The sequence below is a fragment of the Rhinolophus ferrumequinum genome, chromosome 24 (genome assembly GCF_004115265.2).
Source record: "Rhinolophus ferrumequinum isolate MPI-CBG mRhiFer1 chromosome 24, mRhiFer1_v1.p, whole genome shotgun sequence".
Taxonomy (NCBI): domain Eukaryota; kingdom Metazoa; phylum Chordata; class Mammalia; order Chiroptera; family Rhinolophidae; genus Rhinolophus; species Rhinolophus ferrumequinum.
In genome coordinates, this window is record NC_046307.1 from 26,991,496 (window position 1) to 27,018,821 (window position 27,326).

Consider the following 27,326-nt stretch of genomic DNA (forward strand, 5'->3'; position numbering starts at 1 on the left):
GAGGGACACGTTTCCCTCTCCTTGATCATCAAGCTCCAACCATCTTGGCCTTTCTCTCCGTCCCTTAAATATACCACCCTCCCTTCTGCCTCAGAGCCAGTACAGTCTGTCACTCTCTCTGAAAAGTTCTTTCTCCCCTGGTTCAGCTAACAAATTCCCACTCAACCTTGTGATCTCAGCCAAAATGTCTCTCCCGTAGAAAGGCCTTCCCTGACTGCGCTGATTAGGGGAGGTTTCCCTGCCTGTGCTCTCATTTCACCTCCTACTTTGCATCCATTGCTCTCATTACAGTTGCAATGACATCATCATTGATGGAAATCGTATTTAGTGTCCATCTTCCAGACTAGGTTTGTAAGCTCCAGGAAAGCATAGGCCACCCGTTCAGTACGTGGCACAGTGCTTTCTGCCTCGTTGGTACCTTTAAGATGTTAATGGAATGAACTGATAAGGGGCAATTGAAAGAGGACGTATTCCATACCACATGCCAAATGGGTGCTACAAGCCCAGGGAAGATTCCAGGCATAATTTTACCTTCATGTCAGGAAGAACGTGGGGTAATGATGTGTGCCCCTGCTTCTCCCTGTCACCTAGAGACCAAACATCTCAACTCTCGTTTCTATCACCTACCGTTCCTCACACTGCCTTAGGTGGTAAACAAGTATTTGTTGATTGTATATCTGTGCAGCCTTGTGCCCACCACACTGTTTTCTATGTTTAGGTGATCACGTCCACCATCCTGAATCGTTTGCCTTTTGAAAGCTCTCTTTGACAGTGGGTGTCAACCTTCATTTAATTACTTCTTGTCTTGACAACTCTCTGTGGACTCTTAATTTGATCTGGGCATTCAGTTATTCAGCAAATATTTATTGAAAGCCGAGTGGGTGCCAAAAAAGTGCCAGGCACATGAAAAGCTGGCAGTCCCTTTCCAGTGTTGACATGCTAACATGACAGCTCTAAAGAATCGTTAAACAGAACAGCTCAACTTAGTTAAATATTGAGAGAGACCTAAATGCACCCAAATTTGGGCACAGCACAGCACATAGTTGAACAGGAATGCTATGATGGAAAACTGGACCTGTTCCCAGCTGATTTTGAGCAAGTGCTTCATAGTGTAGCTTCGTTATTCACGGCTGCCACAGTTTTTCAAAAAATAAAGACATTCCAAAGTAAAATAGAAATGATACTATAGTGTTGTTTTTAAATACTTGTAATGCTTTTAACAGGGTCAATTCAAAAAGAACTAAAGCATCTTATTGAAAATAATAATGAGGGTCATAACACATTTGATGCTTGCAGAAGATAACTTTACCAACTACCCTTCAGAATGATTTTAATGACAGCTCTAAGTTTGTGTCAGGTTTTTTTCCTAGTCATATTAAGAGTTAGTATTATTTAGTGAACATGATCAGTGAGCAATGATGAGTGAACAATGATAACGTATTGGCTAGTGATGTCCGTGTTATATTAAGCTTCCTGCCTACTCAGAGATGGGTATCTTTCTGAGGTTCTTCCTAGAGTTCTAGATCTTAGAATTTGGTGACCTAATATATCTTTCTAAAAAACTTTTTTTAAAAAAATTTTAGAATAGTTTTATATACGCAGAAAAGTTGTAAAGATAATGCAGAGTGTTTTTTATATACTTCACACCAATCTCCCCTATGACTAGTATCTGACATTAGTAGGGTACCATACTTTTTTTTTTGTCACAATTAATGAACCAACATTGCTATATTACTAACTCAAGTCCATCCTTCATTCAGATTTCCTTAGTTTTTTGCCTAATATCCCTTTTATGTCCAAGGATCTCATCCAGTATACTACATAGTTGTCATGTTTCTTAAGTTCTTCTTGGTTGTGACAGTTTCTCAGACTTTTCTTGGTTTTGATGACCTCCCCAACTCTGAGGAGTACTGGTCAGGTATTTTGCAACCTATCCTTAACTGAGATTTGTGTGATGTTTTTCTCATGATTAAATAGAGGACATGAGTTTTGAAGAGGAAGACCACAGAGGTAAAGTGTCATTTTCTACACATATGAGGTCTGACAATTATGTTCAAAACCTCATCCTTAGAAAAAGTGTTCCATACCTCATCGCTGAATATAACTATGGTCACCTTCAAAGTACTCCCCTTGGGAAGCTATGCACCGACACAGTACCTAGTCTACCCGTCAAAGCAATTTTGGAACTCTTTTTCTGGAATGGCCATCAGAGCTGCCATTGTATTACCTTTGATGTCCTGAATGTCATCAAAATGTCTTCCTTTCAATATTTCCTTTACCTTTGGAGGCTAGATCAGGTGAGCAGGGAGGGTGTTCCAATACAGTTATTTGCTTACTGGCTAAAATCTCCCTCACAGACAGTGCTGTGTGAGCTGGTGCATTGTCTTGATGCAAGAGCCATGAATTGTTGGTGGAAAGTTCAGATCGTCTAACTTTTTCATGCAACCTTTTTAGCACTTCCAAATAATAAACTTGGTTAACTGTTTGTTCAGTTGATCCGAATTCATAACGAATAATCCCTCCGATATCAAAAAAGGTTAGCAACATTGTTGCAACATGTTTTGCGAACTTAATTGTTAGCCTTTATATATCAAAGGTACATACTATCAACATGGTATCACTGTTAACAGCCTTGATCACCTGGCTGAGACAGTGTTTGTCACATTTCTCCATTGTGAAGTTATCGTCCCTTTCTATGCTGTACTCTTTGAAAGGAAATCACTATGTGCAACCCGCCTTTAAGCAGTAGGGAGTTAACTATGGAAATTGTTTGGAATTCTTCTATATGGGAGATGTGCTTATTTTCTCCCTTTTATTTATCTAGTCAGTCATTTACTTATATCAGTATTGACTCATGGATATTTATTTTATGCTTTGGGTTATAATTCAATACTATGTTATTGATTTTATTGTTCATATTCTTCCAGCTTTGGCCATTGGGTGCTCTTTTAGTTGTCACCTTGTGTCCCTTTGACATCTTCCCATAATTGTGGGGTATTTTTCTGTTTGTTTCTTTTGTTTTCTGAGCACTTCCTTCCTTTCTGGCACTAAAAGATGCTCCAGGCTCATCTTTTATATTTCTTTCCCAGTGTAGAATCAGCTGTTTTCCAAGAAGCCGTCCCAATGGAGGTTTCATTTATTTATTTGTTAGAGTTTATAAAGTATTTTGGTAGCCACTGTGCTTGGCACTTGACACGTATTGTCTTTCTTAGTCCTCATATCAACACCATTCGGTAGCTTTTCACTTCATTTCATCGATATAGAAACCGAGGCTCAAAGGATGTAAATGACTGACTCAAAGCCACACAGTTAGTAAAAAGCAGAGCTGGGATGCAAGTCCAAATCTGTCTGACTCCACAGTTCACACTCTGAACCTTCACTCCACAAGGCCAGCCTCCCTTATTGTCTAAGTTAACGTCAGACGGAAAGTATGTTATCGTGAACCACCCTGAAAAGACAAAAGCCAGCCAAACTCTACTCGGGAAAGACCCCTCAGGATTCCAGTCACGCTGATCCCTTCCTTCTCTGAACGTCATTCGCACTGAGAGTTGAAAGCCTTCCCTGAATGTGCAAGTTGTTTCTGTGCTGTCTTGTGGTTTTCTCCGTTTATCTCAATTCCCAGATCAGATTGTTAGTTCCTCAGAGGGCAAGGAAAATATACTACCATGTAGGATTCTCAAGATAAATAATTTCTGGAGGCCACATTACTTCAGAACAGACTGTGGCTATAGGGCTGCCATCAAAGCGAATATTAAAATCTGTGCCTTTCACAGCAGGGGAGCATAGATATCAGTGGAGGTCCTATCGCATTGTTGTTATGGTAATTTTGCATTGATTCAGTGTCCCCCTGGGCAAAGAGCTTCTCAAAGATAAAAGTTATATTGTTTCCATTCTCCAGGGCCTGGAACAGTGTATGACATGTTCAGGGTACTCAGTCAGTGTATATAAAATGCTTAAGAGATGCTCTGGGTTCAGGGCCAGAGACCACCTATTCTTGACTTGCACACCATTTTAACCTGCTTTCCTCTTAAGACGGAAGTAGGATGAAGTGGCATTAGAAGTAGACAAATTGATTGCATGGAGAAATGATAGGTCTCTGCTTCATTTAAAAACCCCACTGAAAACGTGGAGAACAAAAGTGAAAAGGAATACATTTGCATTGTCGTAGAAAAAGGGAGAGAAAGTGACGGAGAGAAAATGATGGAAAGTGGGGAAATGAGAACTGGATATCCCTGTAGGATTGAAAGCCACAGTATGTAGTGAGTAGGGTCACTTATCTGTGAGACATTTTAGGTACAGTGTCGAGGGCCCACGAAGGTCCTAATGCACCTGAAATGGGGCTGAAAAAGAGGACTCTGAAAAATCTGCATATAGACCAATTACACTCTCCATTCTATCCCCAAATCCCATGCCCAGTTGGCCCAGCTAAGTAAATACCTTTCCCCAGCCTAGCAGAGAATACGAGGATCGTTTTCTAGAAGGTTTGACCAAAGGACCTCTGTGCTCATGCCGTCAGACACAGATGCAGTCAGGAATGAGGCACTGAAACAGGTTCATTGGAAAGTCTGTCCCTGAACAACAAAATGCCCAGCCCCCTTCTCCTCTGACACTCAGAACTCTTCTATCTCAAGTTATACCCACCACCTTCCTGGCAGGAGTTAGAGAATTCCTCTTTGATGAAACTAACACTCAGGTACTGACTGCCCACACATACTGACATTTGGAGGTTCTCCACTGAGTTAGCCAAGTCCCCACTATTGTACCCTATGGCAAGTTTCACCCCTCTGGAAACACAGAGCTTTCAACCAGCGTTTTTATTTCCATCTAGTGAGTCAGTCAAACTAGGAAGGGATAGTATAAAAAGGATGGGTCAAAGAATAAGAAAAAACTCTTGAAAATTGTAAGTATGATAGTAGAAGTTTAAAAAAAAAAACATCAACAAAAAGGGAACTTACAATTGAGGATATTTCCCAGAAAAACAGACCCTTTAAAAAAAAAAAAAAAGGATTAAACTTATAAAATGAAGCATTTCTTTTTACTCCAGGATGGCAAACACACAATGGAGTATGTAGATGATGTATTATAGAACTGTACACTTGAAACCTATGTAATTTTACTTACCAATGTCAACCTAATAAATTTAATTTAAAAAATTAAAAAAGAAAAGAAAAGGACATGTAGTTAAAGAACACCTACTTGGCTCAGATGTGGACAACATAGCATAATCATAATAATGCAGAGTCTGAATATTAATTTAACTAAATTTGTAAGGAATTTTGCAGATATTCAGTGAATAATGTCTAAAGTTGATAAATCAAGAGATCATATAGAAGCATATGTTAGGCCACACAGTGGGAAATACCTAAAGGAGCTTCCTGGTGTCAACATAAGAAATATCCAAACCTGTAGAGAACTTTTACAAGAGTTTATTTGATCCAAAACTGACGACATTTCTGGGAAGCACGATCTCAAATGCTCCAGAAAATGGCAATTTTGCAGTTTCTTTTATACCTTTGAAATTAAGGAGGGAAAGTAAAGAAGATTACAGGAAGGTGGGAGAAAGCACGGTACAGGATAGTTAGCAAGATTATATGCTTCCTTGAGGGTGGTTATGCCTTTGAGGAGTCTGGAAAAGAGGTTTACTTCTGGCATTTCAAAGGTGTGTTAACCCAGGTGCACAAGAAAATGGGCAGGGCTGGCTTAAACCTTTTACTAAAGAAGTTACAGGCTGGGGCATGATGACTACCTGCCATGACCTGCCCAGTTAGGAATTTATGATCTGATCACCCTGTGAAGGTGAGATACACTAGCAAGCTGAAAGGTCTTGCAGTGGTGAGAGATATGAACCATTGCTCTTTGATGTAAGTTTTGTAGTATTTGTTGTTTACATGTACTGTTTTGATATAAGAATAAATAATACAGTTTTTAAAATCAGATACAATAATTTTAAAATGCCGGCATAATGGAGCCATTTAGTATTCAAATAGCCACATATACATTGTAGCCCCTGGAGGGCATGGTGGAACTCTATGTTCACTGCAGCGGTCTAGAGTCATCCAGAAAAATTTGATTCTGTTCTGCCTGTTTTGCATTAGAGAAACAGATGTGATGGCGATTCCTCTCTATCAAAAGGCTGTGTGCTTTCATTATTTGGGGAGAGTAACCCCCAAATTTGGGGACTGTCCTCCTCTCCTACTGTAGGAGAGACGGTGCACTGTCTCCCTTCCGAGTCTCCCAGGCAGCCTTGGCCTCTGTCCAGAACCTGGCCCCGAACTCTCGTCTTCCTCACCAGCCACAGGTCTGCCAGACTCCTTTCTGCCAGCAGAGTTGACCTCTGGGCAGTTCCCCACCAACCCCTTGTCCTCAGATGGTTGCCATGAGGTCAGTTAGTGAAAGTCACAGACCGCAGAGCAGGCTCTCCTGCAGCAGAAATTAACCTCTCCAGGCCCAGAGACTGCTATGGTGAGTGGGAGGATTACCAGGGGAAAAGAAGAAGCTGACAGGACAGAATTTAGCTTCTCCTTGGACATGACAGAGAGCGTTTCCCCAGCTTATTCTAATACCCAGAGACCTCAGGGACTCTTTGCTTGGCTGGTATTTTCCTGGTTTAGTCTCAGTAAGCAGAACCAGAGAGCCACACAAAATTGCACCACCCAGCTGCTGTGCCAGGTGCTTCACATTTGTTAGCTGGTTAATGCTTTTTTTTCCCCTGGTAATCTTTCTGTGATGGGGTATTTGGGAGGATTACAGCAATGTGTTCCAAGCTAGCATGACGCTGTTTGTTTAAACCCTGATGTAGCAAAGACTCTGCTTCCCCAGAAGTTAGTATATTAGAACAATTAACGCTGAATTACAGTATTTTGACATGGTAATAAAAGGAATGGTAGCTTTTTTATATCTCTTGCTGTAAACCTTGATGTAAGTTGTTAGGAATTTTTTTTTTTTCCCACAGTAGAATTACTTAAATTATATTAAGAGTAAGCAGGTGGCATTTGAAGACACTGGGATTTGAAAAATAGTAGTGAAACAGCCAGATATAGGGAGATCCTTTGAAATATGGAAACAGAGAATGTTGGAAATGGAACAACTCCCTGAGTCATTGCACAGACTGGATCTAAGGATTAGGAAGGGCAAAGGAAGGACTTCCCCATTTCTCTTCCTCCATCCCCTTTTCCCCCACTTTTGCCCCTTCATTTCCCCCCTAACCCCCATTATGCCTCCCCCTTTCCTCCTGTCCCCTTCCCCTAACAACTACGGGGGACTTACTGTATGCCTGACACTGGGCCGTAGGTGTTAATTACATATAGAATGTAATAATTTTAATAATACATTTTAATAATTTAATAATACATATTTGTACCATCCTGCATATCAAGAAACCGAGGCTTGGAACAATTAAGTAATTTGCCCCAAGTTACCCAACTAGGAAATGGTATTGATTGGCAACTAGATGGGCTGACTCCAGGCTCCTACTGCACACCTGGCACAATGCTCAGTTACATTAGCCCTGAGATTGTAGATGCAAAGAATGAACCACAAAACAGTTAAGTGATTTTCTCAAGGTCACACACCGTTCAATGGTAATGCAGTTTATCCAATTCTCTGATTCCAGGTCGCTCTTCTTTCTGCAGTGCCAGGTTGCTGATTATACAAAGAGAAATGTTAGAACATTAACTTCTAGAAACATATAGCCTCCTGTCCAGATTCCAAGTTCTGAATTTTCACATTACTTGAATTGTTTTTAAGTTTTAAGTAGAACCACTAAACACTGCCAGAAGTAATGCCAAAGAAACTGTTTCTGGCTAATACTTATTTCCTAATGGACAAAAAAAAAAAAAAAAAAAAAACTATGTCAATATTAGATTTAATGTATTTCTTCTTCCCTGAAGCAATTTAAAAAATAAATAAAACCCTTTTTTATCAGGCAAAATGTTGAGGGGGAGGGATTTCGGTGGATCAATCATTGCCCTGAGGTAGAGAAATTGTCTTGTGTCCCTGACAGTAGGACCACAGCTCTCACCCAAGGTTGACTGGTTACTCAGGGCCTGAGTACTGGTCATCCATTTTAGCCATTGACTTTGGGTGAGAAAGACCATGACTCCAGACCATCCGTGGAAAACATGTCTTGGCAATGGCTACCCCGTGCCCTCCTTGGCCTGTGGGAACCACCTCAGGACAGCCCTGCCACTCCGCCATAAGCAGGCACTAGGCGAGGCTCGCTAACCCGCTCCTACACCCACCAGTTTTTGAAGGAAAAAACCATTAGACAACCAGTCCATAACCTTCCCACCTCCATGACCTCCTTTTTTCATGTCAACTTTATCAAACTGTATCTGTTCTTTTCAAGGCTCAGCTCAAGCATTAATATCTCCTTTGCATCCCACTCCAGAGCCTCAAGTTATGAATAATTTTACCCTTCAGGAAAGTTCCCGCACACATGGTTTGCACCTCCCTGATCACCCTGCTGTTCTCTGTCTGATAGATATCTGTGCCCATCTCCTTGTCCCCTTTAGAACATAAGACTTTCAAAGTAAAGTCTTGCCTATCTTTCCTGACAATTCTTAGGACAATGGTTTTTTCTGTGTTTGGGACTCAGTGCATACCGGTATTATTGAATTTTCAGGTAGATATATGCCAAGATGTAACAAAGTTCTGGAAAGACGAGAATGGCACTCCATATTCTTTTTTCTACACACCTATCTGATTACTGACATGTTCTGTCAGTGATGTATCCTTTAGTCGATGGCTTTAGTTTACTCCAGGAAAGGGAAAACAACTAAGCCAGGGGATGGCAAACCATGGCCTGTGGACTAAATCCAGCCCACTGCCTGTTTTCATGTAGACAGTGAGCTAAGAATAGTTTTTATATTTTCAAATGATAAGGGGGAGAATAATATTTTAAGATATAGTAAGATTACTTTAAATTTGAATTTTTTAATGATATGATGTTCAGATTTCATTGTTTATGAATAAAGTTTTATGGGAATACAGCCATACCCATTTGTCTGTGGCTGTTTTGCATCAAAACAGCAGTTAGAAGTCGAATAGTTACCACAGAACTATACATCCCACAAAGCCTATATACTATTACTGTCAGACCCTGGATAGAAGAAGGGTGCCAACCACTGTTTTGAGTCATTCTTGAGAAAGGAATTGGGTGGCCTTTTTGAGAAAGCACGAATTGGATGAAGGCAGAGAAAGGCTGAAGGAAAAGAAATTTGGAAACAAGAAAAGGAAGGGAGGCAGGAACCTAATGGGAGATGCCGGGTCTCCTGGGTTTTATATATCTGTGTGGCAAATATCTCCACAAAGAGATTTCCGTCTCCTCAGGAGCACCTGGATTCTGACAGCCAGTGGACATGCCAGAGGGGCAGACATTGAGTATTTCACACAAGCTTTCTGGTCTCCATTAAGGACTCTGTACGGTTCCTTAAGAGAAATTGTAAACTAGGAAGGGTAAGATTAGGAGATTGTCAGTCATTCCTGATCACCCCATGTGCCAGTGCTAGCACTGCGGGGAGCTAGATCTATAGGGCTCAGTGTCACCCTTTGTCTCCATTCTTGTGTGTGTGTGTGTGTGTGTGTGTGTGTGTGTGTGTGTGTGTGTGTGTTAGGGAAATCTGTTTTGAATGTGTGTCTGTCTCTCTGTGTGTCTCTTTGGAGGAAATCCATTTTGGATGAATGCCAGTTAATTATCACGTACGTGGGGATCATTAAACACTTGAAGTTTTCAAATCAAGACACATCAGTGAGAACTTGGCTGAAACCAGTGCAGCCCCTTGAGCGTTGGGATTTCAGTTTTTCGTTTAGAAATCTGCTGCCATTTTCATGTGTTTCTCTTTTTTTCTTATTACAGGGTAATGCCCTGTATTTCAAATCAGCCAGAAATGTGACAGTGAACATTCTCAATGACCAGACTAAAGTGCTAACTCAGCTGATAACAGGTAAGAGAAGAAAACTTAGCGGTGCTGGGTCCATGCTAAGTACTCACAACCAAAAATTGAATGAAGCACCATGTGAACTAAAGAAAGAAATGTCTGCTAACACATTTTAGAGTGTGTTAGAGAAAGAGAAGGTGGCATGTGTTCCATGATTCTACTAAAGCGTAGCGTCTTGTCATATACACGCATTTAACTTATGCAGATTCAGTCATAGTTGTTTAGGGCGGAATAAACTGTTTTCCATGTAGCTTAGCCCCTAAACAGAAGCCAGCTGCTTCATCGGGTGCTCAACCACAGATAAGCTTTCTGCTCCAATGCTGGAGGAAAAGCTGACTGTGTTGAATTAATTGAGAGAGAGCCCAGTATACACAAAACCATGCATACCATACTTCCTGGGATGGAAAGGGGATTTCTAATGGTCATTTGAATCCATGCCGTATTTGCGGTACGTGCTGACTTTGAACCTTAATTCAATTGCAAGATGCAGATGTACCTTCACTGAATATGTTTGCATGGTTCCTTTTAACATAGCAGATCTGCTCCTAACCGCTATGGAAAGCACCCCCTGGGTTTTAAGCTGCATGTTCCTAAAATTTAAACGAAGATTGGTTATTCACAGCCGTGCTTGCAGTGATAAACATGGGCCTCATGGCCGTGGTAATACGTTGAGTGGTATGGCCAGTGCCCCCTCTGTAGGTTATACGCAGCAGTAAACGGGAGCCATTATTCACCCCACAGTGAAAAGGGAAAGGGGTGTGCGTCGGAATGGCATTGTTATACTTGCAGGCAGAGAATGCCATTTGTTTAGCTCCAGGGCTGAGGGAAAAGTATACAGATGGACATTTTCTGAAGGCAGTTGCCCAAATGCCCTGTAAACGTTACTGTGACTACAACATCTGGGGCCCCACCAATGCACATGCCATGGGGAAACAGGTGCCTTTGTGCCCAGAGTCCTGCTGGGGAAAGAGCCCCACTGTGTGCCTCGCAGGAGCACTGCCTGTGGATGTCTGCAGCTCCACAGCCAGAGGGTGATTGGACCATCTACCAGGGAAAACGCAGGGGTGGGAGGAATCGCTGCACGGCAGAGCCCTTAATCCATAAACACGTTGTTCCAGCCTGCGATTGCATGGTCCGTGGTGCTTGTAGGACATCTGGCTTGGTCACAGTGCTAAATAACTAAATAAACAGCTTCAGTGAGCAGTGATTTAAGTGGCATGCGTGAAAATTACCTCCAGACGGGAAATAAATCCAACCTCTAGCCCCCAAACTTCCAAATCCAAAAGGAACTTATTTAGCCTGTTGATCATTTGCCATTTATTTGTAGTGGGATATTTGGTTTACTTGAAAGATTTTGTTTTAATAAAGCCGAAACTGCCCAAATTATTATTATTCAGCAAGAGTCAGTCAGTCAGTCTCTCTCTCCCCTTCCTTCTCCCTCCTTCCCTCTCCCCCTCTCCATCCCCACCTCCTCCTTTCCATTTTCTCCCCCTCACTCCCCTCTTTTCCTCCCCTTTGCTCTCTTTCCCCTCTCTGCCCTCCTCTTCCTCCTTCCTCTCCACACTTCCCCCTTCCCATCTCCCCTTCCCCCGTGCTCCCTTTCTCTCTCTCTTTCTTCCCCTTCTCTCCTCTCTCTTCCCTCTCTTCTTTCGCTCTGCCCCTTCTTTCTTCCTCCTTGTCTCTCCCCTTTTTCTCTCTCTTTTCCCTTCTATTTTCTCCTCTCTCTTGCCTCCCTCCTTCCCAGCCTTCCGTTTTTCTGTCTCCCCTGCCCAAATCGGGCCCTCTTGGAAGCTGGCAAACCTATCCCTAACTCGGCAGGCATGACCTGCGATAGCTAATATTCAAATGAGATGAGCAAAAAGCCATCTATCACCAGCCAGCAGCAGCCCTTTAAGATGATTTCTAGAGAGGATAGATGTGTCCATAGTATAATTCTGAAGCATTTACACACACACAGCCCTACCTCTGAAGTGCTCTTTCAGGGTTCTCTTTTTATGGTTACACACATGGACAGCACAGAGCACTTCCAGGGGCCAGTTTCTTCTAAAGCCTGTTACACCTGGTAGTGGTGCACCTATCCCACAGCAAATGACTCCTGTCGTCCAAGAGGCCAGGTTTACTAAGGCAATCCAGAGGAGTCAAGAACTTTCCTGCTTATCTACAGAATGTTTCAAAAGCCCAGAAAAAAATTCCAGTGTTACCAATTCAGGTAATCTTGTGATGCGAAACAATGGTTTAAGTGGTAGTTAAGTTCCTAGGCTAGACCACAAATGCCCGTTTGACTGATACTGCGGCTGATTTAGTGTCACCTCTGTGGTGGGGCTGGACAGGAAACCCTCTGATCTGCAGGAAGAAAAATTGTGGGGGAGCCTTCCACAGCCTCTTGCCAGAGTTGGCAAAGGTCCCAGCGTCAAGGGAGGTGGGGAAAGCAATTAGGCTGCATGGCCCAGGCCTTTCCAGCTCCCAAACTGCATCCTGGTCAGGTCTCCCTGTTTGGGGAATCAATGGAGAAGATGCTTCACACACAGACTACCAGGCACAGATGGAGATTAACTGAAGATTAGTTTCAAGTTACAATTAGTGATTTTTTTTCCATCCCACAGAGAACCAATGGGTTCACCAAGGGACCCTCCTGAGCAGTCTCCAATTCCATTTGCATTTCTCTCTAGAATCATGTTTTTGAGATTTCACCATGTCTGAGGAGGTTTGGCAGTCCCGGGTGAAATCAACAAGAGCACAAGCCGACTGTACCATTGAGCCAGCACTCTGGGGGGTTTTCGCCAAAACTACCAGTTACTGAGCTTTATGTACCCAAATGGTTCTGCCTGTGGAAAATTCCATGTCGTATTCTGAGAAGCCCTGAAAAGCAGGATAACCTGTGTCTTGTGTTCTCTGATTACTGCCATCTCCTCAGCACACTGTCCTGTATGTCTCATGTCCCATTCGTAAGTTCAGAGGAAGCACATTCCACACACAGGCAGGTGTTCTCGACTCCTCAGGGGCCACATCTCATGCTATCACCTAAGTCCACGGAGGGAGGCAAAGGCCAGGTATTTGTGTCCCCTACTCCTGCCACCAGTTTGCCATCTGACTGGATCCAGAGTAGGCAAACGGTGCTCACCTGGGACCATTCGGAGGTCATTCATTAATTCACTAGCACTTCTTGACCTCTTGATACGCAATCTCCCTTCTAAAAAAAGGGATAACAACCCCAAAGCATTGACAAATGTTACAGATTTTCCTGAAGTTTTTGGTGTCACCAAGAAGGCAGCTGCACCTTAGCCCTCCTCCCAGGACAACTAATCCGAAGACCTCATGTACATCTCTGTTCTTTCAGGATCTCTGTAGCCCTGGTCCCCATCTTTCTACCTCCCCTCATCCTCCAAAAGCTCCTTTCCTAGATGTTACTCCTGTGTTGGCTCCAACCCCCTTTTCCTTCCTAGACAAATAAACAACCCTTTTTCTTCTGTGGAACAATTTTGAGAGCTCACGCCAGACCCAGATCTTCCATTAGCTCACTTGGTGACCTTGAGGAGCCCTTAACCTTGCTGCCACTTGCTCTTCTCACCTACAGCATGGAGGCAGTCAGAGAAGATAACGTACAGGTCCCATGCCATTTGGAAATGCCGTGCAATATGTGCTATTTCAATTCCCCACTCATTAAGGAGCCTTTCCAATGTCTTTATTTTTGTCAGCGGTCTAGTATGGATGTTCCGGCAAGAGATCAGGTCTCCAAATTGACATGATTATGTGAACGAGGCAAGTGCACTACAAGGTGCTTATCATTAATTCTCTTCAATGTGTTGTGGCCACTGCATTAGAAAAATGGTCATGGTCATTCATGGTCACAATGCTGATGATAATCACAAGAGCCGTCCTCTGCATTTCACAGCACTTTTCTGCCTACAAAGTTGTTTTTATACGTAGTGTGTGTGATCCTTTTGATCCTTTTAACCTTTCTGTGGGGGTAGATAGAATAGGTGGTGATAGTACAATTTTATGGATGGCGGAAAATGAGATCTTCAGAAAGATCAAATGATTTGCTCAAAGTCACATTACCAGAAAATGAGAGAGTTGAGACATAATTCTTATCCTCTGATTCTTAGACTGATAGCCTTGACAAGAAAAGGAAAGCAGCCCCAGACATCAGGGGCCGGCCCGGCACTATTAGCCAGTCCTCAGCGTTCTCCTGTTTAACCATAAATAATTTCACAGAACATCCACACCACACAAGGCCACTTGGTGGCCATGCAGGATAAAGACAAAGGAACAACAAAAAAAGCTCTGAACACAAACATGTCTCTGAACAAAGGTCATTCTGAACGCAGACCACAAACTGAACAAACATCTCTCTATCCTGGCTTATTTGCCTGTGTTTTCTTTATCCATGACAGTTCTAGCATTGCTCTGGTCTTCCCTACTTCTAGAACAGATTTATTAAGATGCCAGTTATAAGATGACGCCTACTTCCTGACAGCATTTAGTCCACAGCAGAGCTTTGCTTCCTTAAACCCTAACCCAAATAAGGCCAAATACTACAGTAAGTTCTTCCTTGTTACTGAGATGTCTTGCGTGGTTCCCCACGTGTGTGTTTTCCCTCCCAGCAAGGCGTGTTCCTGGTGGTGTCTGCCTGGGAGGCATTGTGGGCCCTTTCATTACTACGTTTTATTCATAAGTAACACTGTCTGGAAAAATAACTCGAAGGAAACAGAATTCTATCTCAGACTCTCCTGGGCAGATTTGGTTAAATATAAATATAATTTTTTTTCTGTATGAATTTCTAGATCAAAAGATAAATTCCTTTTGATCCGAGCTAGGTTCCATGAGGGTGATTACACTCCCAGGTTAGTCTGATGAACTTCCTGTATTCAGGTGGCTCCAGCTCAGATACACTGAAATGTCTCCTTTCTTTTTTTAGGAATTCTAACACGTGAACCTGTTTGTTCCCCATACTACCCAAAACTCTCTGTGGGTTTTATTTATTTATCAATCAGTGTTTAAATTGACATCTGTGTGTCTCCATCAGAAGATAAGTGCTATGGAAGCAGAGGGAGGCTTTGTCTTCTGCAGCCCCACCTTCAAGAATAATATCTGTTGTCATATGACAAACCCTCGAAAGTTATTTTTTATGGAAAGAAATCCCAGCATAAATGGTTCAACAACTTCCTAGGCAAGTAATCGCAAAATATTATGGCCTTTTCAGCCAGGAAATGATCAGTATACTGAGAAAACAGACCTGTCTGATGTCAAATGCAGCCAGCGGGTCGAGGGTACAGACAGAGTGAGACAGATTTCAGCTGGAAGTACAGGCACCCTTTCCAGCTGTTAGGACTAGCCAAAGATATGCTGGGTGCTTCAAGAGGTGGTGAGCCTCCTGTGCCTCGATACACTCAAGCCTATACCTACAAATATTTGACAGTAATTTGATGGTTAGCTGAGAGAAACCTCATTCAAGCATTAGCTTGAAGGAAGGGCATGATGGTCTTTAAAATCATAGCCTGAGAGCATATGATTAAAAGTAATTGACAGGACATGGCTAAAGTCATGAGATTGATTTTCACGGTTGGCTTCTGAAAAGCAGTCCACTTACATTAAAGTCCAATACCGTCTTGTCAGATGTATGCGCTCTATGACGAGCTCATTGTAAGTAAATGCGGTGAGCCTGATCTTCTCTCTCTCTCTCTTGCTCTCACTCTCTCTCTCTCTCTCCCCCTCTTTCCCTCCCTCCCTCTCTCCCTCTCCCCCCCTTCTAGGTCCAAAAGCCGTAGAAGCTTATGGCCAAAAGTTTGAAGTAAAGACAGTTTCTGGAAAATTGCTCTTCTCTGCGGATAACAATGAAGTCGTAGTAGGAGCTGAGAGATTACGAGTTTTAGGTAAGGAAACTTTAAGCATTTAATCGGTCTGATGCTACTATGTACATTTGAGACGAAAAGTGAAATGGTTTCTGGATTCTCTTAAAATGAGGCGGTTGAACCTGTCACCCCAGAGCCTGGTCCCTGGTGAAAATTTTTCAACTCATGAAGTCTTTGTGGCATGTGTGCCAACACTGAGCTTTGAGTGGGATGTGTGATCATGACAAGAAATATAAGAGGGCACATCTGTCCTCACATTGGCAGTCTTGCAAGAAGCAGTCACGACCTGTATGCCTATATACCTGCTATCATGATTACTAAACCTGGCTCTAAGCTAAGAATCACCTTTGTTTGTGCCTCGGGAGTGGTGACTTCATTGAAAATCTGCACGATACAGTTTGAGCTCTGTGTTACTTCAGTTGACCTTTGTGAAGGTTTTATCTGAGTAGAGTAATTGTTGGACTTGTTTTCACCTATTAAGGTTTGTTTGATTTGGTGTGTTTTGTTTTTTTCCACTCTATATTAAAGTAAAAATCTAAAAGAAAAAAGGTGTTAATGCTGAGAAGGTTGGCTTTGGTTTGGCTTCTTTTACTCACGCTTTCTGAACATTGAGATGTTAGATGATAAATCCTGAAGGTGGAGCCCTTCAGTTTTAAAATCTTTATTGAAATCCTCTTACTTGAACCCAAACCAAAGTGCTCTCACTGCCTCTTTTGTAAAAGTTCAGGGAAAATATATTACTGGTTTAGATTTTTCATACCAAGGGAGGAAGGATCATTTGCCTACCTTGTAATAACATGACTCAGTGCTTATCTTTATAACTGGATTTTAAAAATTGCATAGTGTAAACAGCAATGAGGAGTGAGCCACCTTGTATGGGCAGCTTGTAGTTTTATAGTTCTTAATCTATATTTAAAATTTTATATTTCTTCCTTTTCAAAAAACTGCAAGCCGCTATATGCACAGACTACACAGGGAGTGGGGTCGGCTGTCCCACAGCCTTTGAAACGTATTACAAGGCCCAACCATTATCTTCTTCCCCCTGAGCTATTTTAAAATGGTTCCTTTTTTTTTTTTTTTTTTTTTTTTGTACATCGTGGCTGCAGTATTTGGGGTAGAATATACTACAATGTGGATCAGCTCTACTTCTGGGTTTATTTATTCATTTATTATTAGACCTCAGACACAATCTTCTTTGTTCCCTTTCTTTGCTCCTAGGATGTGATATATGTCGTCATGCACTTTGCTTAATATATTAGAAATCTACAAATCTGTTTTGTACTTTTTATACTGTTGGATACTTATAATGAAAATTTTATTAGGTTATTGAATAAATTTGGTCTTAGTAGCAAAAAAAAAAAAAAAAAGAGAATCATCTAGGGGACCTCTGAAAAGTTTATGTTCATAGATCCAACCATGACTTACTGCATTAGAAGCTCTGGCGGAAGGGCCCAAGAATTTGTTTGTAAAAACATTGGCAGGAATTTCTGTGGTCCCGCTGTCACAGTCCTTGAGTCTGAGAACACAGCCAATTAGTGTCTCTGGCTGTACACCGAACTGTCTAGCATGGTGGTTTAGGAGTTGCATGCTGGAGCTAACCTGGCTCTTACTCCTTGCTTTGTCACCTCTTCGCTGTGTGACCTTAGACACGTTACTGACATCACTAAGCCAGCTTTCTTTTCTCAGTTGGACTACGAGCATCTACCATGTCGAGTTGTTCCTAGGTTTAATGAGATCATGTAATATTCACTTATCACAGCGCCTCATACAAAACAGTCCTCAGTCAATGGTAGCTGCTGCCGCTGTTACTACACATGCTACTGCTACTGTTCCAAATACTAGTACAACTTTCCCTTCTATTGCTGCCTAAGAGTTACTGAACTGTAGTGGTTAAAGGCTCAGAAATGCACCCATTCTGATCTGAACTCATCTCTATCCTTTACTATTTGTGTGCCCTTAAGCAAGTTATCTAACCTCTCTGTGCCTTTGTTTCCTTCATCTATTAAATGGGGGTCCTAGAAGTATCTACCTTCCAAAGTCTTGGAAAGATTGAATGAAATAATCTGTGGAAGTGCTTATTTGGTTGGTTAACAAATAGCACATGTTCATTAAGTGCTAACTTGGAATTACTATTTGTTCTCTGTATTGTTAGTTTCACTAGGCATCTTCTTCCTGTTTCACTGCTGTCCTGCTCATCACCTCTGCCCTCAGTTAATCAACTTGCCAGAAAGCGCGTGCTCGCTCTCTCTCTCCCCCCCCCTTCCTTTCCCTCTCTCTCTCCCCCTCCCCCGATTATCCCACCCTGTACTCTCCCACCTGTATTTCTCCCCAGCTCCCCTATCACCATTACTTGCCTCATTATGCTCACCTATCTCAGTTTCAAAACTCAGCATCCTCCTGACCAGCATCAGGCTGAGCAGAGTTAGATGGTGACAGTGAGCAACCTGAGGTGGCTCAGTGGAAGTGAGGGAGCAGGGTGCAGAGGCAGAGATCCAGGGGCATCTGATCCCTGGTCCTGTGCGCCCCTGTGCCATGATCTGGAACAGCAAACACCCTTGGTCTATCAGGGCCTTGCTTTTTCCTATCTGTAACAAGAGTTGTCTAGAGCAGACATTTTCAAACAGTGTTTTTGAATTCATTTAAAAAAAATAACTTTTAAATATAAAGAATTTATGTTCAATCCCAATAAATAAAATATATAAAAGACCAGGACTGTCCTGGGTGGTGGGTGGGGCTTGGGAGGGAGAAAGGTCAGAGACTGGAGTCCTAGCTATGTAGTTTCATTCTTTTCCCCTCTGTGTCCTTTGGAGACCTCTTAGTGCTTATGTTTAAAACCCCTTAAGTGGGTAGACTATCAAAAAATAGACCACTTGCTATGATTCCGATACCATGCTTTATATGTACTGTTATACAGAGAGTGCCAAAAAATATGCATACACATTTTAAGAAAGGAAAACTGTATTAAAATTGTAACAATATATACCGATAACAAAAGATGAATATAAGTGATATGTAAACATTTTTTGGCACCCCCGGTATTTACACATCTCCAATACATTATAAGTTAGGCTTCATTTTTGTCATCCCCATTTTACAGATGACAGACCCGAGCCATAGTAAAGGGTGAGAGCTAGAATTCCCAGCCAGGTATTTTGAAGGCAAACTGCTTTACTTTAAAGCACTATACAGGTCAGACAATTAAGTTTGCAAACTTTCCACCGTGCATCATATGTTGCTGCCTTCTCAAATTTGTCCCATTTTCATTTGAGTAAACTAAGGCTGGAAACAGTGAGGAAATTTGCCCAAGGTCAGACGCCAGATAGCAATAGGACCGATGTTCAAATCCTTGCCTATGGACTCCAGCCTCAGTGCACTTGACTGCATGTAAATATATTGGTTCTGAGACCCTTTCCAACTCTCACAATTAATGTTTTTCTCTATTATTTGCAGAAATGACACTTTCCACATTAGTTCTAGATTCGGGGGTTTAATAAACACACACACGCACACAACACTTTAGGCTATTCTCTTTTTCAATAGTACTTTGCTATACCAGCTCTAAAATAATTGCCCAGGGGAAAAAGTGATGGTATCTCTTGCCAAGATCCTTTGGTATAAATGGTGTTTGGCACTTCCCATTAGTTTCTTAGTGCTTCATAAATCAACTCATTGCTTTAAAACCTGACTTTGCAAAGATGCAGGATAATTTTAGATGTCCAAACATTTTAGTTGAATCTTAGTGTACAAAACTCTAGGATGGTGTCGGTGAAGAACTCCTTCCCCCCACTGCTGTGTAGACTAAGGGCTGAAAGATTATTGTAGTTTTCAGTCACTTCACGGCAGGTGGATATTTTTGTTGTTGCTGCTGCTTATGCTTGTGATGTGTCACTTAGAGAATGATTGAGGATAAAGTCTGTCTCTCTCCATCATTAGAAGCATTTGTTTTCTCACGTAAAAAAAAAAAAAAAACGTAGAAAGAAAGCAGCATAATAAAGACCACTGCTGCTGCCAGTTCTGAGAAGATTAGGAAATGACCGCCCCACAAATCTCCATCCGCCTACTCAGTGAAATGAGCCTACTGTGTTGCAGACGTGAGCTTCCTGTCAGCTGGGAGGCAGCCATATGGTGTGGAACGAGAAATTCAGGCATTTTCATTTTCAGCTTAATGAGAAGGTTGTCTTTTTTGAGTTGTCAGACTGCACAAGCTCTTGGGAGTTTTGAATCAGGATGCGTATTTCATGGCAGAGTCCAACATAACCTGGGTTTGAAACCTTGCTCAACCATTTAGGATCTGAGTGACCTCATCCAAGTCTCTGTCTCTCTCTAAGCTTTAGTTTCCACATGTATAAAACAAAGAGAGGAACAAAATACAGAATGGAAATAATGATGAATGAATATAATAAGAAACATATGTAAAAAAATCTATTATTTTAGTTACAGTTAAGTGGGAATAAGCAGTAGAATGTCAGAAGGAATAACCCTGAGAAGATAATGCCTCTCGGATATAGTAGCCTAACCCTTAGGCTCAGAGTCATTGTTTAAATTCTTCTCTGGATAACCACACACACCTGTTCAGTTTTTAAGACAATGACGCACACCTTGAATAATATGGTCTTTGAATGGTATGGCAAAAGGACTAGTAGCCATGCCTCATGAAGAATGATTCAGTTATCATTCAGGAAATTTTTATCCTGGAAAAGAGATGAAGGAATCAGTGTAGGCAGGCTGTAGTTGCCAATCTCTCACGTATGCACATCTTTCCTGAGGAAAAGAGAGCAGTCAAGAGCCAAGGAGCTGAGTGGTTGAGAGTACAGGTTTAATCTTGGTTTCTGTCGTTTGTCAGCTGGTGCCCTTGGGTGTGTGACTTCACCTTTCTAGGCATCCTTCTCTTCTTTAATGTAGTGTAATAATGTCTGGCTCTCACAGCAGCTGGGAGAAGTGGGTGGTACCCTGTATGTAGAATGAACAGTACAGGGCGTGGTACCCATCAAGTACTCAATACATGCTAACTGTTGTCATGTTAGTGGTTTCTGTTAGCCCACTTGGGCTTCAGGGGACCCATCAGGTCCTAAAATTTTACACAGGCCTTGCGTGTTCACAAAGGAGGGCATTCAGAGAGAAATCGGCTTAGGACTTGTAGGAGTATTCATATACAAGGTAAACTTGGACAAGTGGATTTTCTGGACACAGCTAAGGCCAAAATAGACAACACTTTTATGGGGTAGGAGATACTGTACCACCCATTTTTACCTGGGTACATGTAAGGCTGGTCTTCCTAACATGTGTGTTCTCACATTGGACTTAGGTAGTGGAGGGATTGAAGACATGGGTTGGATTCCCAAAACTGGAGGGTTTCTCCCTCCACTCACTAAGACAGTGGGTTTCTAAGTGTGGTTCTTGGATAGGAGCGTCAGCTATGGTTTTCTTGTTAGTCATGCAGACTCAAACCCCACCCCTGACCTACTGAATCAGAAATTGGGGTGTGTGGCCCTGCACACTGAACAAGGCTTCTAGGTGGTTGTGATGTATGCAGAAGTTTGTGAACCACTGACCCAGGACAGTCACAACTTTGCCGGTTGCACTCAGTTGATGTCAGGCTTCAGCTTTTACAACTTCGTTCCAGAAAATCAACAAAATAAATATAGCTAACATATGTTGAGGGCTTATTCTGTGCAAGATGCTAAACTAACCACTTACCACGAATCTATATTTGATCCTCACAACAACCTTAAAAAAAGAGGGCACTGGCTTATCACCTTGCTTTATAAAGGAGTAAACTGAAGGACAGAGTAATGCGCCCACTTGCCCAAAGTTCCGCAAAGAGAAACTGGTGGAGTCGGGATCTGAATCCAGGCAGTCTTCCCCACTACTCAGTGACCTCTTTCACAGTAATCTTCACCTTCCCCAAACTCCGGAGCACGTTGGCATCACAGTGAGAGGCAAAGAACTGGGCAACGGTTTTCCAGCTATTCCTCTGCTTTTTTTGCCTTCTGCATACTCTGCTCTTCCCACAATCCTCCCACATCTGACTGTTTCTCTGCTTCCTTCAGTAGCTCATCTTTCACCTAGTAAATGACGTGCATTCGTACTTGGCATGACGTGTGGGTTCCCCCAAAGTTCAGTTCTTGTTTTTCTCTTTTCACATGTCTATGGGAAATCCCACACTTACACACAGTTTCAGCATTTACCTTTTTCAGGTGACCCCCAAATCTGTTTTTGCCTTAAACTGTCTTCTTAATTTGAGGTCCAAATTCCCAACAGCCTGGACTTTCTGCATGGCTGTCCTCCCATCACTTGCATTTCATCACCTATAGCTGACATGCCTCTCCACCAAACTCCCCACCTCTCCAGAATCCACTTCCCTAGTTCTCCACATGAGGCCTCCATTCCCCTCGTTTTCAAGGCCTTGCTTTCATTCAAATGCCAGAAGCTGTCTTTCTTCAGTTGGGCGTGAGTGGCTTTACCAATTTGGGGTTTTCCGTAGTACAAAGGTACTATTTAGGTCTGACACAGAAAATGTAGGTTTCTAGTCAGGCCCCTCCACTTAGTTACCAAGAAGTTGTAAAATTAGTTTGCAAGATGAGGTGTGATGTAGTTTAGCTTGAATTATAGAACAACGTTATTAAATATTATACAGAAGCAGTCTTTAAAAAGCAGCAAGCAAATGGGCAACATAAAAGCCTGTGCATCTAAAAGGCATCTTCAGGGAGACACCAGGGAAAACGTAATTTTATTTTTCATTAATGACCAATTTCATTGAACAATGAATTGGACATTATAGCATTTATAAACAGCGCGTAATTATAAGTTGTCATTCTAATTGTTAATTAGGTCTATTTGTACTCTAGATTAGTTTTTTAAATATGTCCTCTAGATGCTAATTATCCGAGTTACATTATTATCAATTGAAAAACATTTTTAATTAAGTCTAAAGCCATTTAAATTAGCATAAGATTTATAGAAATTTAAATGCAGTCTGATGCTTGTTTTTTTGGAAGACATCAGCTGATACATGTAGCCTTTCGAATTAGTTTTTGATGAAACACTCGACTGCGATCTGGCAATTGATAATTATAACGAAAGGAATGGGGTGTTCTGAGAAGTGTTCATTCATTAAATGAATGTGTGTGTATCATATATATATATGATATCTCCAAATCTGTGCGACTGGCGTCGTGGAGATACAGAGATGAAAGGCGTTACTCCTGTTCTCTCAGGGAGCTGTCTGTAATCAGAGAGATGAGACACATATATAGATATCTGAGAGCCCAAGCAGAAAACAACCTGTTTAATAGGATAGAAACAAAGTGACTGTGGAATTACAGAATCCAGCTATGGTGGTGCAGTGTCTAAGAGAAAGTTTAGAAAGCTTCACAAGTGAAGAGAGAATTTGAACTAGGTCTCAGTATGGATTGCGGGGGGAAGTTTAGAGGGGGAGTGCTTGCTTGCGGACTGGGATAGCACATGTTTAGTAGTCAGGACTCGGTTGGTTTAAACGGTATAAGTCCAACTCACAGCACAGGTGGGGAGATAGAAAAGTTCAGTGGAACCAGCTTCAAGCTAGATCCAGTGACTCAAACAAAATGCAGTCTCTCTCTTTCCCGTGCCATCTCTGAGCTCTGTTTTCCAGTCTTGTATTTGGTCTTCAACTCTGCCGGTGAGCAGAAAGAGTGGTTTTCTTCCTAATCTAAATCCCACAAAGTCCTCGGTTTTACTCCGACCAGACTGACTTGGGCCATATGCCCATCCCTGAACAAGTTTTTGTGAACAGGATGACAGAGTATGCTGGTTATTAGCGAGGCCTGGGTCACATCCCCTCTTCCAGAGCCCGAAACATCACTGGAGGCAAAAATGACAAAACTGAACCTGTCCTACTTCAGGGACACCAGGAGAAGGCAGGGTTCTTTGGAAAAGACAATAGTGCTGGGACAAATAGAAGGCAGCAGGAAGACAAGAAAAGAGGAAGACCAAACATGGGATGGAATGACTCCATAAAGAAGCCGGAGGCATAAGTCTGCAGGAGCCAAGCAGGGCTGTGAGGACAGGACACTGTGGACGTCACTCAGTCATAGGGGGTCAGAACTGATTGAGTGTGACACGGAACGCACAAAGAGCTAAGGTTGGCAAAATGACTTAGGGTGAGATAGAGGAGTTGTTGTCCAAAGGAAAATTGGGGTGTCGTTACCAGGAAAGGAAATGGATGCTCAGCAAAGATCAGCAGCAAATATACATTATACTCATCAAAGGTCTGATCAGGGAAAATCATGAGCACGATCCATGCGACAGGGGACCCCCGGATTGTGAAGGCTGTTAGTGGAAGACACTTTATAAGTTCTCTCCCTCTTGCTTGCTCAGCTCCAGGTGCACTGTCCCCCTTCCTTCATCACCAAGCATGTTTTCACCTCCCAGCATTTGTACTTAACTCTTCCGTCTGCATAGAATCTTCTTCCCGGTCTCTGCATACAAGATCTCTTCCTTTGTGGCTCACACATCACTTCATTGAAGAGGTCTTCCTTCCCCACCTTATAAAAAGAGCATGCTCCCTGTACCAGTGTCTACACAGGGCTGCCAAAGTACGGCCTGTGGGCCTGTGGGTCAAATCAGGCCAAAACCTCTGCCTGGTTTTGTAGATAATATGTACTGGAACACAGCCAAGCTCATTGGTATTGTCTATGGTGGCTTTCACACTGCAACAGCACAGTTGAATCGTTGAGACAAATCACATGGCCCACAAAGCCTAAAATACTTACTATTTGGCACTTTCCAAAAAAAAAGTTTGTCAGTTCCTGGTCTGTACCTTTCCTCTGCCTCATTCCCTTTCAGAGCCGTTATCACAGCATGACATTAGTTTGTGTATAGATAGATATGTTTACTTCCGCCCTCTCTGCCTCATTAGAATGTAAGCTTCCTAATAGCAGGACCTTCTGTGTTTCAGTCTAGAATGCCTGGTACACATACGTGTTCTGTACTATTTGTTGCATGAAAGCATTGAAAGATTTTGAACATTGGAATGTTTTATAATCAGTGTGATACTACAGAAAAAGGAGGAGGGAGAACTTGAACCTCACTTAAGAGAACACTAGAATACCTTCGCTGAGGGATTCATCAGGACCTCAGCTAGGATAGAAAGAGACAAAAGAACAAATGGGAGCGATCACCTTGGAGTAGAACTAAGGAAACATGGCAGTTAACTGGATATGAAGGGTCAAGAGACGAGGAAGTTGGGATGTCTCTGGTATTGCATGCCTTGTTCGACAACTGTGATGGCATTAACAGAAATTCATAGGAGCAACAGCAGGTTGGGATTAGAGGTAAATAGTTCAGCTTTAGATGCTCTGGGTCTTACTGCCTGTGGACCTCTGGAAGGAGGAGGCCAAGTGTCCAGTGGGAAAGGCCAGCGAAAAAGCCCCCAAGAGATGCCCAGCTGAGCAGGGGTCAGAGAGTCATCCACACAGGTTGCGCAGATGGACTCCAGAGAGGAGGTGGCCTGCACGTGTTCCTGGAGCAAGAACTGAGAGGAGCTCATCTAGTGAGTGTTCCCAAACAGCCTCTAGCCCCCAGCCCATTGCTGTCTCTGAAGGAAACCAGGGCTGCTTTACCAAGGCTGTGACTCCTTCCCAGAGGCATTTTCAAAAGTTGAGGGCCCTATCTCCCTGCCTTTAACCATGAGAAGGAACTCAAGGGCGTTAGAACGTGACAAAACTGGGTTCTGCCATACTTACCAGTGCCGTGATGTTGGCTGCCGTTACTCACATCACTTAAGTCGTGTGTGTAGGCTCTAAATAACCTCTCCCCCTCCCTTTTTCTTTGCACCCATGTTTACCCTCGTCTTTCCCTTCCTTTCTGAAGTATCCCATCAATGAGTGGAAGGAAGCACAGAGAGGCTGAAGGATGATAGTAAAATGTGGACCATAGTTCCTCTACAGATGGTGGCGAAAACTGAATAATTCAGACATGGATCCTTGGGAATTGAAAGCCTACCAATCTAATAGGAACATGCGGGTAACAAATCAAGAGAGCCTGAAACTTGCCAGGGCCCCCCTTCGGTCTTCTGTTATCATTCGCAGAGAAAAATCTGCTGGGGATTCAACTATTTAAAAAGAATTGCTGGTGGTAGAGTTCTTCTCTGGCGCCTCATTCCAAAGTCGGTTTATTATTTACAGGAATAATGCATTAGATCATAAAAATACATTTCCCATAAATAATGTAGCGAGAAACCCAAATATAAAAGAGTCTCAGATGAACAACCCCAACCTTAATAAACCAGAGATGCTTAATGAGAAAAAGCACAAGTCTGCAATAGGGAAATAATAATGGGGTTTTATCTGAAATGCTACTGGGAGTACAACTCTCATAATTCTCCAAAAAATAAAAGAGAGACTGTCCAAAAGCCAGGGTGATTCCTCCACTTGGTTTCACGCTCTCTTCCTGCCACGTGTGTGGGCATCATAAACTGCCACAGCCCAGCTTTTTCCCCAAAGCTTTTGGGGTCGATTCCTGATGCAGGAGGAAGAGGCCTTTGCTGAGCCCCACACACTTTTCCCTTTGGCAAGAGAGAGGTGTGGCTTACTATCAGCCTGATGGATTCATCCTTCTGTGTAACGTCACCAGCTGTCCCTGCAGCATTCCCTTAGCAGACCTCCCAGTTGCCGAGCCATTGTCTCCCTCAGTTGCACGTGTGTGTGTGTTGGGGGGGGGGGGGGGCCGAGAGGAGGAGAAAAGGCAGTTGGGGACATTTGTCAGCTTTCTAGTTTGATTAAAGAGTTGATGAGGCTCACAGGGCGGCTGCTTTGAAGAGAACCAATTCCAGCACTTACCCAGCGGTATGTTTCTGTTTTTCTTTTGTTTGTGGGACTGACAGGACTTTAAAGTGTCTGTCAAGCTGCAGTTAATACGCTTTCAGGCATCTGTTGGTTTGTTTCTATCATTAAAGTTTCCTTCTTGCCAGTTACTACCAAGAACTGAGTATTCTCCAACATGGCGATAAACTTCTGCCAGGCCCTCTTCAGGGTCAAGAGGCTTAGCCTGCAGGCTAGCTGTATTGTCTCCTTTCTCATTAATGATACTCACTTCTGCAAAATATTCTTAAGCAACCAAAAAGTTACCTGAGTTGATTTTTTTTTTTTCTTTCTTCCCAGCAGAGGCCAAAGGGAAGGTTGATATTCCACAGTGACACTAGGAATTTAATGAGGTGACAATGTGAATAAGAAACTCTCAGTGTGCAGACTAGGAGTTCCTTTCCTGGAGGAACTGGAATTTAATTCTGCTTATTTGAGTGGGAGAAAAGAATGCTAAAAATACGTCCTTTGACTCCTGATGTTCCACCCCCACTTTGCGCCATACTTGGCCACGCACCACCTCTCTAATCTTCACTCCTTTTGTACCTTGTCTTTCCTAGAAATAGTGGATAAGGTGGTGAGGATGAATTCAAACAAAGAAAATAGGGAGACATCGAGGAGAAAATATCCAGAACCCCTCAGGTCACAGAATAGAGGCAGATGCCTGAGTTTCCCTCCTTTGGAGCCGTAGTTGTGTA

The 27,326-nt window shown here is 42.5% G+C and overlaps 1 protein-coding gene across 3 annotated transcripts in view; it reads left to right on the forward strand.

Moving 5' to 3' along the window:
- SGCD (sarcoglycan delta) overlaps positions 1 to 27,326 on the forward strand; it is an 832,261-nt gene that overhangs the window by 688,544 nt on the left and 116,391 nt on the right. For all 3 annotated transcript variants that reach the window (XM_033096288.1, XM_033096287.1, XM_033096286.1), the window contains 2 exons: positions 9,857 to 9,944; positions 15,692 to 15,811. In XM_033096288.1, coding sequence (XP_032952179.1) covers positions 9,857 to 9,944; positions 15,692 to 15,811 — 208 coding nt within the window. The remainder of the gene's footprint in view (positions 1 to 9,856; positions 9,945 to 15,691; positions 15,812 to 27,326) is intronic.